Genomic DNA, 12598 nt, shown 5'->3' with positions numbered 1-12598 from the left:
AGGTGTTCGACCAATTAACGCATGTTGCCTTGTCCAACCAACGATGACGTTCACACAAGAAGAAGTCTCCAGAGACTGAATATCCTGGGGTTAGGGGTGAGCACGGTTCGGTTCAAACCGAAAAAACCGACCGAACCGACCCGAACCGACCCGAAAAAAAACGGTTTTATGAGTAAGGCGGTTCGGGTCGGGTTGACAATTTTTCAAACCAACCCGAACCGAACCAACCGAATATATTTGTGCCTTTGATTTGTGGGTTTATTACTGTGTTCGATCACCATGAATAGCAGTTGTAGGGAATTGATTCATACATAACCAATGTTCTAATGAGTCAGCTCCTTTTTTTTCTCCACAAAGACCAAACTCAAAGCTTGCTACACAAAGACAAAGCAAGTCCGTTACTAAAAAATTACAACGTTAGAGTCTAGTATTTAATCCAAAAGGACAAGTTACTTCACTTAAAAACAGTATACATACATGAGCAAGAATAATAAATTAAAGTGAAGTTTAAAAACAAATACATGTTGGCATAGGGTAATAATAATATATAAAAAATAAATTGAAGTGAAGTTATACTTGATGAAGTTAGAACCGAACAAACCGAACCGAACCGCACCGAACCGATTTGTAATGGTTCGGTTCGGTTTTGAATTGTAGGTGGTTCGGTTCGGTTGTTCAAATTTTGGTAAAAACCGACCCGAACCGAACCGTGCTCACCCCTACCTGGGGTCACTATCAATGTGATCGACAGAGGGAAAGCCTCGGGTCCTAGTCCCGATGATTCTGAGACAAGTTGTTCACCGACTGTCAGAGAAATCGCTAACGAGTTTGAAAGAATTTATCAACATACCCAGACTCAAACAGGAACCATTCCTCCTGTCAACTATCGGAGGTTAGCTAGAGGAACCAATTCCGAGGATGAACACTCAGCCATTACGGAGTCTCAATCATCAAGTTCCTTTGTTGAACATGAGAGCTCCGCTTATATGACTGGAAACCATGAAGATCTCGTGAAGAGACTTGATGAGCAGGAGGCCATGATTAAATCTCAGCAAGAGGCCATCAAAGAACTCTTGGCCCTGATGAATCAAATCATCACAGACAAGGCCAAATCTCAGAAGACAGATTCGCCACCTAGGTAAGAATCCTCCCGGAGAGAAAAAACATCTTCATCCTGACCTCACACAAGCAAAGGGAAGGGAAAAATGGTTGATGACACGGTTTCTGACCAAGAAGCTAACAACCTGGAATCTTCCTCTGAGGAAGGAAGAGAGACTGAGAACGAGCAAAATCTCTAATCTACCAAAATGGAAGAATTAGAAGCTCGCCTCACTGCCATTGCCAACAGAAGCGAGCTCCAAGACGAGGGAGTTGTCAGACCCTATCCTGCCGAATGGGATGCAGCCCCTTATCCTCCAAAGTTTGAAGTCCCCATGCTACAAACTTTTGACGGCACGGGATCACCGAATCAACATATCTATCATTTTAAGTTACAGACTGAGAATGTGATATCAAACGATGCCATACTGGCTCGATTGTTCATTGGCATCCTCAAGGGAGTTGCCTTTGAATGGTTTAGGAAACTACCTGTGGGATGTATCCAAAAGTGGATAGATCTAGAGAGACTCTTCCTATCAAGATTCTTTGAAGAGGATATCCAAAAGTGGATAGATCTAGAGAGACTCTTCCTATCAAGATTCTTTGAAGAGGATACAGAAGTCTCCATTAATACCCTTCTCGCCACTAAGCAGAAGAAGAGGGAGTCCGTCAAAGCCTTCGTCAAAAGGTTTCGAAACACCCTTCTCGCCACTAAGCAGAAGAAGAGGGAGTCCGTCAAAGCCTTCGTCAAAAGGTTTCGAAACATGTCTCTGCGATGCCCGACAGGTATGACACAGTCTACCTTAGTGGAGACCTGTCGACACAACTTGCAGACCGACCTTCTAGCACAAATGAGGGTTGCAGAATGCCGTTCCTAGAAACAACTAATCTCTCAAGGCGAACAGGCTCAAAAAATTATTGCCATGATCAAAGCTGAAGGACAAAGTAAGCAAGATCAACCTGAGCAATCAGACCAAGCCCAATCTTCTCAGTCAGAAGGGGAAGATACCACGGCCACTGAAGCCAATCCTCTTTAGTAGGATGACAGGTCCAACAACTATCATGTTAACAATTACCTCTGATAGTCAAACTCGTTAGATAGTGGCCCACTAAGTGATGTGCCATAACTACCCTTTTCCCCCCTACACTTGTTCAAGACTAGGGGTTGGTTTATTTGTAGTTCATTGGATTATGAGTAATAAATTTTCTGAGTTGTCATGTTCAATAGAATATCTTTGTCAATCACGAAATCTGCCAAAACTATCAAGTTAACAATACACCTCTGATAGCCCTTTTCCCCTAATTTCCCCCACCAATCCTCTTCAAGTAGGATGGTGGGTCCACCAAGACTATCACGTTAATGATCACCTCTGATAGTCCATTTTCTCAAAATTCCCCCGCCAATCCTCTTCAATAGGATGGCGGGTCCACCAAAACTATCACGTTAATGATTACTTCTGATAGTCCATTCCCTCTAAATTCTTCTGCCAATCCTCTTTAATAGGATGGCAGATCCACAAAACTATCACGTTAACATTTACCTCTGATAGTCCATCAATTCGCCAATCCTCTTTAATAGGATGGCAGATCCACAAAACTATCACGTTAACATTTACCTCTGATAGTCTATCAATTCGCCAATCCTCTTCAATAGGATGGCAGGTCCACCAAAACTATCACGTTAATAGTTACCTCTGATAGTCCATCAATTTGCCAATCTTCTTCAATTTGATGGTGGGTCCATAAAACTATCATGTTAATAGTTATCTCTGATAGTCCATCAATTCGCCAATCCTCTTTAATAGGATGGCGGGTCCATAAAACTATCACGTTAACAGTTACCACTGATAGCAAAACTCTTCAGATAGCGGTCTGTCATGTAATGTGCCTCTATACCGACTTAATAGATAGTGGCCCATAAGGCGATATGCTATGTCTATCCCTCTTTTTCTTCCCCTGCTAAGTCTTAATCACGACTGGGGGGTTGTGACGCTCCTGTTTTCACACTTGGCTGTAGTCCAAGGTAAAACCAGAGATGTCAAACATGCCATGCACCTTCACTGTGCAACGACATATTTAACCAATCACAGAAATATCTTCTAGTGGAAGCTAATAAAAGTGAAGGTACAAAACATGCAATTAAGGGAAATAAATGCTATAAACATGATATAGAAAGGAGTATCTCATAAAATAAATCATGTCTCTGTGAATAATCTGGAATACATCTGATAATCGAAATAAAAGAATATGTCTCGACATGAAATAACTGAAAATGTAACTAAGGCTCATACCCTTTACAGAATGAAACAAAACTCTAATGTCCGAATAAAAAAAATAAACTCTACTATGGAATCTCTACTACTAACTCATGTAACAGCGGATTTACAATAACTCTGTCATCATGCGGCTCTCCGAAACCCTGAGCTGCCTGAAAGAGAAGTTTCAAACAAAAAGGATGATAACAAGAGCGCCAGAACGCTATAGCAAGATTACCTTCATCCGCCCCTGGGTGAGTGATAATCATATTTTTATTATAATTTTATACCCTCATTATCTATTTTATATGAATAAATATACCACTAATAATTGCTTTTATTTTTAATTACAGGTTAATGAAGAATAAATCCCAAAAATCTCATCTCTCAACAAAGGTCCTTGAGTAAATAAAGAAATAAGATAAATTCAAATAATTGAATTTTAAAGGCCCAAAGAATTGGAATGGACTTGGATGCAAAGAGTGAAATGAGTTGGGCTTTTATGCAAAAGATTACGAATTGCTACAGATGGAGATTTAGGGGACTGGACATGGGCTAAGAATTTAATCAAATGAAATGTACTTATTTGCATTTTTTATCAAGTGAATCAAAATGGAGGCCGGACCTTGCTGCAGATTTTTCTTCATGGATGCAAGATGGGCCGAAGTCGTGTAGCCTGTAGAAGCCGGAGAAAATCAAAAATCCAATATGAAAAGAAATCATATTCAAAATGGTTGGCCACAAAGAAACGACGATATCTCCTAATCCGGAAGGCGGAATTTAACATATAATATATGAAAATCGCCTATCTCGACGAGACGAAGCTATCCGTGAAATCAGAATTTGGAAATAGTGGGTATCGATGTGGGCATCGATGCTGGCATCGATACCTGCATCGATGCCTGCATCGATACCAGATTACTGTAGCGCGCGTCAATGGCTGATTTTGCTTGTCTTGGGGCTCAAGTTTGATCCAATGGCTCTCATTCACTGATGTTTACTATAAATAGGGGTAGAGAGTGAGGGGTTAGAGGTGTGAAAATTTTTGTAACTCCTTTTGGAGAGGAGGGCTACTCTTAATTGAGAAGGCCTTCCAAAATTGTAACTTTAGTTGCAATTAATAATAATAATTTTTTCACCACTTTAAATTTTTCTCTTCTTCTCTTTATTGGATGATGAAGATGAAGATGAAGATGGAGAATTATTTGAAGGTTTGCATTTCTTTTCTTTTTCTCTTTTATTGCTTATTAGTGTAGCTTTATTTCTATGCTTATAGTTTAGATTTTATTTTCTTAAATAGCCAAGAGGCTAGAACCCTCTTGCCTTAGATTTATTTTATGCTTATAGAATAGATTTATTTTCTTGCATTTAATTCTTACAATTTTATTTTATAGTTTAGATTTTGTAATTTATTTTATAGTTAGATTTTAATTTCTTATACTATTCACCTTGAGGCTAGAACCCTCTTGGGTTTAGTTTTTCTTTTTATTTATTTTTATTTTGTTTGATTCGCCTTTAGGCTAGAACCCTCTAGGGAATCACCCTTTTCTAAGAAGTGGGTACAATTTTAGATTATCCATATATATAATTGAATCTACCATCTTTAATTTTTTGTATTTTCTTTTATTCTAGAATTTTGTTCTTTATTCTTGATTTTTCATTTGTTTCTTGATTTTATTCATTTTTTTCTTCTTGCCTTATTGATCACACTCATTCTTTGTCACATCCACTCTCACTTAAATTTTGCGCCGTTTCACACACTATCACTTTCACTCTCATTATCTCTCCACAATCACATTTATTCATCACTCCTTTTTGCCACGCACACAAAAAAAGAACCAATTTCATATTTTCTCCTACAAAACACCTTCCTCGTGGGATCGGTATCTTAAATACTATAACTTGACACGGTTGTGTACTTGCAACCTTTTTGGTACATGTTTATGCCGCATCTTAAATACTATAACTTGACACGGTTGTGTACTTGCAACCTTTTTGGTACATGTTTATGCCGCATCAGTGAGGGCTACTAGATGAAGTGGAGGCTCTATCTATTAAGCATAATCTTCCTAGATCATATTCCTCGAATCTAGTGGTATTAATACTTAGAAATCTACAACGCGAGGCATAGTACGTTGAACGAAATAATCCAAACAAGGAAACCCTCATATATATACCGTATGCATCAAATGATAGATAACAAAGTTTTAACACTGAAATAAAGATAAACCATCTGAAAGAAATCAATATTTAGAAATCTACAACACGAGACCGGTACCTCGAGCGAAATAATCCAAATAAGGAAACCCTCATGTATATACCGTATGTCTCAAATTGTAGATAACTAAATATCAATCCCGTACTAATCATATAAGATAAGCAATGCAGGGACATAAAGACATCATAATAAGCACCAGCACATAAATCTCATGTGCTCGCAAGATAAGGCAATCTAAAAATGAGTAGAAACACTTTTGGCTTCCGCCAAATACTCAAGCTATAAAATGTGTAAAATTATCACTCTCTGAACTTCCTTCAACTCATAGCATCACCTGCGGATCGACAAAAAGATAGCATCGCATCATAGTGCAGATCGACAAAAAAATAGCATCGCATCATAGTACGGATCAACAAATAGATAGCATCGCATCATGGTGCGGATCGACAAATAGATAGCATCGCATCACTGTGCGGATCAACAAAAAGATAGCATCGCATCATAACACGGATCGACAAATAGATAGCATCGCATCAGCGTGCTACAACAAACATATGTATCAACCTCTTCGCATAACCATACGGAAACCAAGGGTAACACCCCTAATGAAATAATAGATCATCATTCAAAAATAATCCGGCTGCACCAATATGGTTGCCTACGTACCCTCTCTCTCAAGGGATCAAGCCGTCCGTAGTTCATCAAATACTCAAATGTGTAATCGTAAATAATATTTTATCATAATCCTCTAGGGATATTCACAAATGTATTACCACTTATTCATGACTATACGTATAAGATAAAGCGGACCAAAACTCCGCAAATGTATCTCAAAACAGCATAAAACAACCCAACAAAACGAACAGTGCGCATTTTCCGGAGTGAACAATGCGCATTTGCTTCCAGAACACATCCATGTATATTCTTATACGTATATATAATCATATATATAAATATATATATATTTACTTACATAAACTCATTGTACAATTATATCTGTAGTATAATTATATCACGTACACTGTGGTATAATTACATCTCATTTAAACACATTGATTTAGAACCGTAAACATTTCCAAAACTCCTATCTGTATATACATGTGCATATAATATTTTTCTATATATATTTATTTACTCATTTAAACTCATTGATTCTTATCCTCATAATTCATACCACAATATCACAATTTCATTCCTGTTGTAATATACTAAAGAAATGAAACGAAAGATGGACAAGAGACAAGAGAATAAGATAAATTGTAATTTTCCTATTTTTTCCTTTTTCCATACATCCACCAATTTATAGATACATTGTGGAAAATAAAAAGACATTGGACTAATGAAAAGTCACCAATAAATATTCTACATTAATAAAGTAATGTCCACATTCATTTTGTCTTTTAGGTTTCCACAAAATGACTTTTGGATTTCAACACTCCCCCTTGGACATTACTTCGAGATGTCAATGCCTCATTAAAAACCTCGCTAGAAAAACGCAGTGGGATAAAAACTAGTTGAGGAAAAGAGTACACGACATTAGTAGATTCTTGTTGCATTAGTTGCCTTATTAAAAACCTTTAACTAAGAAAACCCTATGGGACAAAACTTAGTAAAGGGAAAAAGAGTACAACTATAGATCTTCGGGATCCAAACTTGTGTTGCATTAGTTGCCTCATTAAAAACCTTTAGCTAAAAAAAAACCCTGTGGGACAAATCTTAGCAAAAGGAAAAAAGAGTACAACTATAGTCCTTCAAGACGCAATCTTCGGGATTGCATTGAAAATTCGCTCCCCCTGATGATGACAATCTTCTGAGTCTGCACATTAAAAATATGACGATAGACCTTCAGGGCCCAATCTTCAGGATTTTTCTTTAAGAATTTGCCCCCCTGAAGACGATAGTCTTCTAAGTCTGCGCATACCAATATTGTGAACATATTTCTCAAAAGTTGATGTAGGCAGAGATTTGGTGAACAAATCTGCAAGATTGTCACTTGAGCGAACTTTTTCGATGGTGATTTCACCATTCTTTTGGAGCTCATGTGGATAAAAGAATTTTGGTGCAATATGTTTTGTCATGGTTCCTTTTACATATCCACTGCTCATTTGTGCAACACAAGCTGCATTGTCCTCATAAAGGACAGTGGGGGTAATATCGTCTTTTGCTAGGCCACACGAGCCATGAATGTGTCGTATCAACGATCTTAACCATACACATTCTCGTCAGGTCTCATATAAAGCGATAATCTCTGAGTGGTTAGAAGAAGTAGTCACCATGGTCTGCTTGACAGACCTCCAAGAAATGGCAGTACCACCACAGAGAAATACATAACCAGTCTGGGATCTGGCGTTATGGGGATCAGACATGTAGCCAGCATCCGAATAGCCCACCAATGTCATATCTTGGTTTCTTTTATAGAATAGTCCAAGATCTTTTGTTCCTTGAAGATAACGAAGGATATGTTTAACACCATTCCAATGCCTCCTTGTAGGAGAAGCACTATACCTTGCTAGAAAGTTCACCGCAAATGCTATATCAGGCCTGGTGCAATTTACGAGATAGAGAAGTGCTCCAATGGCGCTCAGATAGGGAACTTCTGGCCCTAACATTTCTTCATTATCTTCTTTGGGTCTAAATGGGTCTTTATCCACTTCGAGGGACCGGACAACCATTGGTGTGCTAAGTGGATGAGATTTGTCCATATAAAACCTTTCCAAGACCTTTTTCACGTAGGTCGACTGGTGTAGAAAAATTCCTTCTGGGAAATACTCGATCTGCAGGCCGAGACAAAACTTGGTTTTTCCCAAGTCTTTCATTTCAAACTCCGTCTTTAGGCATGAGCTAGCTTCTGTAAGCTCCTTGTGTGTTCCAATAATATTTATATCATCAACATAAACTGAGATGATACAGAAGCCATTTTCGGATTTTTTTATAAACACACAAGGGCAGACATCATTATTTGCATATCTCCTCTTCAGAAGGAACTTGCTCAGTCAGTTATACCACATTCTACCCGACTGTTTCAAGTCGTATAACGACCTTTACAATTTAATGCTATACATGTTACAATTCTCGTTTTCTCTCAATTCAGGAATTTTAAGTCCATCAGGGACTTCCATATAAAAATATTAGCGTCTAATAACTCATATAAAATATGGTCATGACGTACATATACTACATATATAAATTTATAGTTTTTTTCATAGGTATTAACTTGCGGAACGTAATACAATCACTAATAGGAGAATATTTTACATCTAAATCGATGTCAGGTCTCTGCGTGAACCCATTGAGCTATGAATCTCGCTTTATATCTCACCACCTTACAATTTCATTTATTTTTCTTACGAAGACCCATATATATATCCTGCAGGGATATATGAACTACAGGTTCAAAATACTTTAGCGAGTTCAGCTCAGCCTTAATTGCCACTTTTCCATCTCACCTAGTCTAAGTGCTTCAAGCACTCTGCTACCGACTTAGGTTCTGGATCCAGATTATTTTCAGAGATAGTAAGAGCAACTGTAGAGGCAACTATGTTGTCGACAACTTTTATATTTCTATTATATATTTCTCATTTTTTACAAATCCGTGGCCACTTTAATTCTTATTTTATGTCAACCAAATCCTCGCCATTTCCCTTAACGTACAGCAGGAATATGGGACTTGGTCACTCCTTTGTGATCAGTGAATGCGTCTGGCAGCTTATTTGCCAAATTTTGTAAATTAATTATCTTCTGAACTTCGAGTTCAGCCTGACTAGTTCGTGGATCTAAATATTGAAGATCTTTTTCATACCACGATATTTCCCGACATTCATTTAATTTTTGGTGTTTATCTCCCCCTAATGTTGGGAAATGATCTTCATCGAATATGCAATCAGCGTACCAAGCAGTAAATTGATCCCCTGTCATGGGCTCTAGGTATTTTATAATTGACGGAGTTTCATAACCAATGTATATACCTAGTTTTCGCTGAGGGCCCATAGAGGTACGCTTGGGTGGTGATATTGGAACATAAACTGCACATCCGAAAACACGCAGATGGGAAATGTTTGGTTCTTTACCACGCACTAGTTGTAAGGGGGAATAATCATGATATGCAGTGGGTCGGATTTGGATTAACGCAGCAGCATGTAAAACGGCATGTCCCCAACAAGAAATAGGTAGTTTTGAATTTTGTAATAACGGTCTAGCTATTAATTTGATTCTCTTAATTAACGATTCTGCTAAACCATTTTGAGTGTGGACATAAGGAACCGGATGCTCTACTTTAATGCCCAATGCCATACAAAAATCATCAAATGATTTGGATGTGAACTCGACAGCATTATCCATACGAATAGATTTAATTGGAAAATCAGGAAATTGAGCTCGTAATTCAATGATTTTTGCTATTAATTTAGCAAAAGCATTATTACGGGTGGATAACAAGCTGATATGAGTCCATCGAGTAGAGGCATTGATCAAGACCATAAAGTATCTAAATGGTCTTGATGTAGGATGAATAGGTCCACAGATATCTCCTTGAATCCTTTGAAGGAAAATGGGAGATTCAACATTTACTTTAGTATGAGAAGGGTGTACTGTAAGTTTTCCTTTAGCACAAGACTCACAAATGTAGTCTAAAGAAGAGGGGACATTGCTGCTTGCCATATTATGCCCAATTGAATTTAAGATTATCCGACACATCATATTTTGCCCAGGATGACCCAATTGCTCATGCCATAATTTAAATGAATTTGGGTCTTTAAATTTTAAACTCATCGCAACATGGTTAGTACTAGGTCGGATATATGTGTAGTACAATCCTGAGGAGAAAGATGGAAGCTTCTCTACAACTTGCTTCCGACATCCAATTGACTGAGTCATGAGAAGATGTTCAGCACCATTCTCATTTTCGGTTTCAATATGAAAACCATTAGACCGAATATCTTTAAAACTAAGAAGGGTACGTTTGGATTCTGGATATAATAATGCATCATTGATGATTAATTTCGTACCCATAGGAAGTATTAGTGAAGCTCTGCCGGAGCCTACTATCAACACATTGTCGTTAGCAATGGTGGTTACACTTCCTTGTTTTTCAGTCAAAGTTTGGAAGAATTTTCTATCTTTTAGGATAGTATGTGTGGTAGCACTATCTACCAAGCACAAAATTGTCTCCTTCTCCATGGGTTGTACGCGAGGAAAGTTGTGCACTATTCTAAAAATTGAAAAATTCATATAAGCACAAAAACAAGGTAAAGACATAATAATTTAAATAAACCCATTCAAAATTAAAATTTTCTTACGAAAAACATGTAAAATAAGCCTAGTGAGAATACAAACAACTAGAACAAGTCTTGAAAAACTAAAATAGACTAATAAAACATGCATAACATGATCACTCCTGGTCACCAAAATCATCAAGCTCCATCTTCAATAAGTCATCATCGTCCATATTCATATCTCCCATCTTCAACAGATTATCATCATAATTGTCATCTTTCAGGGTCATGTTTGCTTCAGGCAAACTGGCATGATGTGTTTCACCATGTTTTGACTTCCCCTTTGAGTCCTTCAGCATTCTCTGATATGCCTCAACCAAATGTTTCGGTGTACGACATGTGCGAGACCAGTGGTCCTCACATCCACACTGATAACAAGCTTGTTTGTTATTTGTAACCTGTTGATGAGAGCTAGGCTTGTGTGAATGAGGTTTATCCTTGTTCTGACCCTTGTTACGATCTTGAAGACTATTAGCATTGCGACGACCACGACCCCTACCACCACGATAAGACCCGCGATCATGTCCACGACCTCTACCACGTCCACGCCTATGAGTATTACTCTGATTTGTGGCATGTGCTTCAGGCACAGCTAGCGAACCAACTTGTCTAGCATTATGGTTGCGCATCAGAAGTTGGTTGTGTTTCTCTGCAACTAGTAACGCAGAGATCAATTCAGAGTGTTTTGAATAGTTTTTGGTCCTGTACTGCTGCTGGAGTACAAGATTACTTGCATGGAATGTAGAGAGGGTCTTTTCAATCAATTCAGCCTCTGTAATGTTCTGCTTACAGAGCTTCAGCTGTGAGACAATGCGGTGGAGGGTTGAATTGTATTCAGTTACGGATTTAAAATCCTGAAATCGCAAGTTTAACCAATCATACTGTGCTTGCGGAAGCATAATAGCCGTCTGTTGGTCAAAGCGATCCTTCAGGGATTGCCATAGAACAGTAGGATCTTTTTTAGTAAGGTACTCATTTTTTAGGTCTTTGTTGAGATGATGACGAAGAAAAATCAATGCCTTTGCCTTCTGGGCAGAGGTGCTCTGAGAAGCTGGAGCAATAGTGTTGCTTAAATCACAAGAATTCAGGTAGATTTCAACATCTAAAGCCCAAGTCAAGTAATTGCTGCCATCAACGGCAAGCTCAGCAAATTCCCTTTTGATGATGTCAGACATTGTTCAGAAATGCTATAATTATCAAAAAAAAAGATATCAATCCACCAAATTTATAAAATATTGCACTATACAAATTGTGCATACAAACATAAGTGAATAAACAAATCATTAGTTACAATGCATGCCGCTTCATTTTTGCTAAAGCTGAATATTCATTCACTTTACAGAATTTACTATAGAGTTCAAAAAGCTTGCTGTGATTGTGCATAAGATTGTGTAACGTACTCGTTTAAATAAAGCTACATCATACTAAGAAAGAAGTAAACAATAACAGATTTAAGACAAGGTACAATGTCATATTTTAAGTCTAAGGTTCCTCAAGACATGATTTTTCTTAGTAAAATAAACATAATCAACATGCTATACCATTTTATTCGGTAAGACATTGGATATTAAATGATAAAGATGAAATGCTTACACTTCTACCCACAAAAATGATTGCTGATGAACGTTCAGCTTAAGGTTCCTTCTTGAATCTACTTATGTCATATAAGTGAAAAGCAATAATATAAAATAGAAATTTCTGTTGGTTCTATGGTTTCTTACAGCAAATGTCATTACCTCCTAGAGTCTTGGGCTCAG

The 12598-nt window shown here is 37.7% G+C and overlaps 1 protein-coding gene across 1 annotated transcript; it reads right to left on the bottom strand.

Annotated features, from left to right (window-relative positions):
• Window positions 10958-12016, bottom strand: LOC109841645. Its single transcript, XM_020410595.1, has one exon. The coding sequence runs from the start codon at window positions 12014-12016 to the stop codon at window positions 10958-10960; it is 1059 nt and encodes a 352-aa protein (XP_020266184.1).

Source organism: Asparagus officinalis, chromosome 5, assembly GCF_001876935.1.
Source record: "Asparagus officinalis chromosome 5, Aspof.V1, whole genome shotgun sequence".
Taxonomy (NCBI): domain Eukaryota; kingdom Viridiplantae; phylum Streptophyta; class Magnoliopsida; order Asparagales; family Asparagaceae; genus Asparagus; species Asparagus officinalis.
Note: the sequence above shows the minus strand (reverse complement) of the source record. Positions and strands in the feature narration are given on the sequence as shown.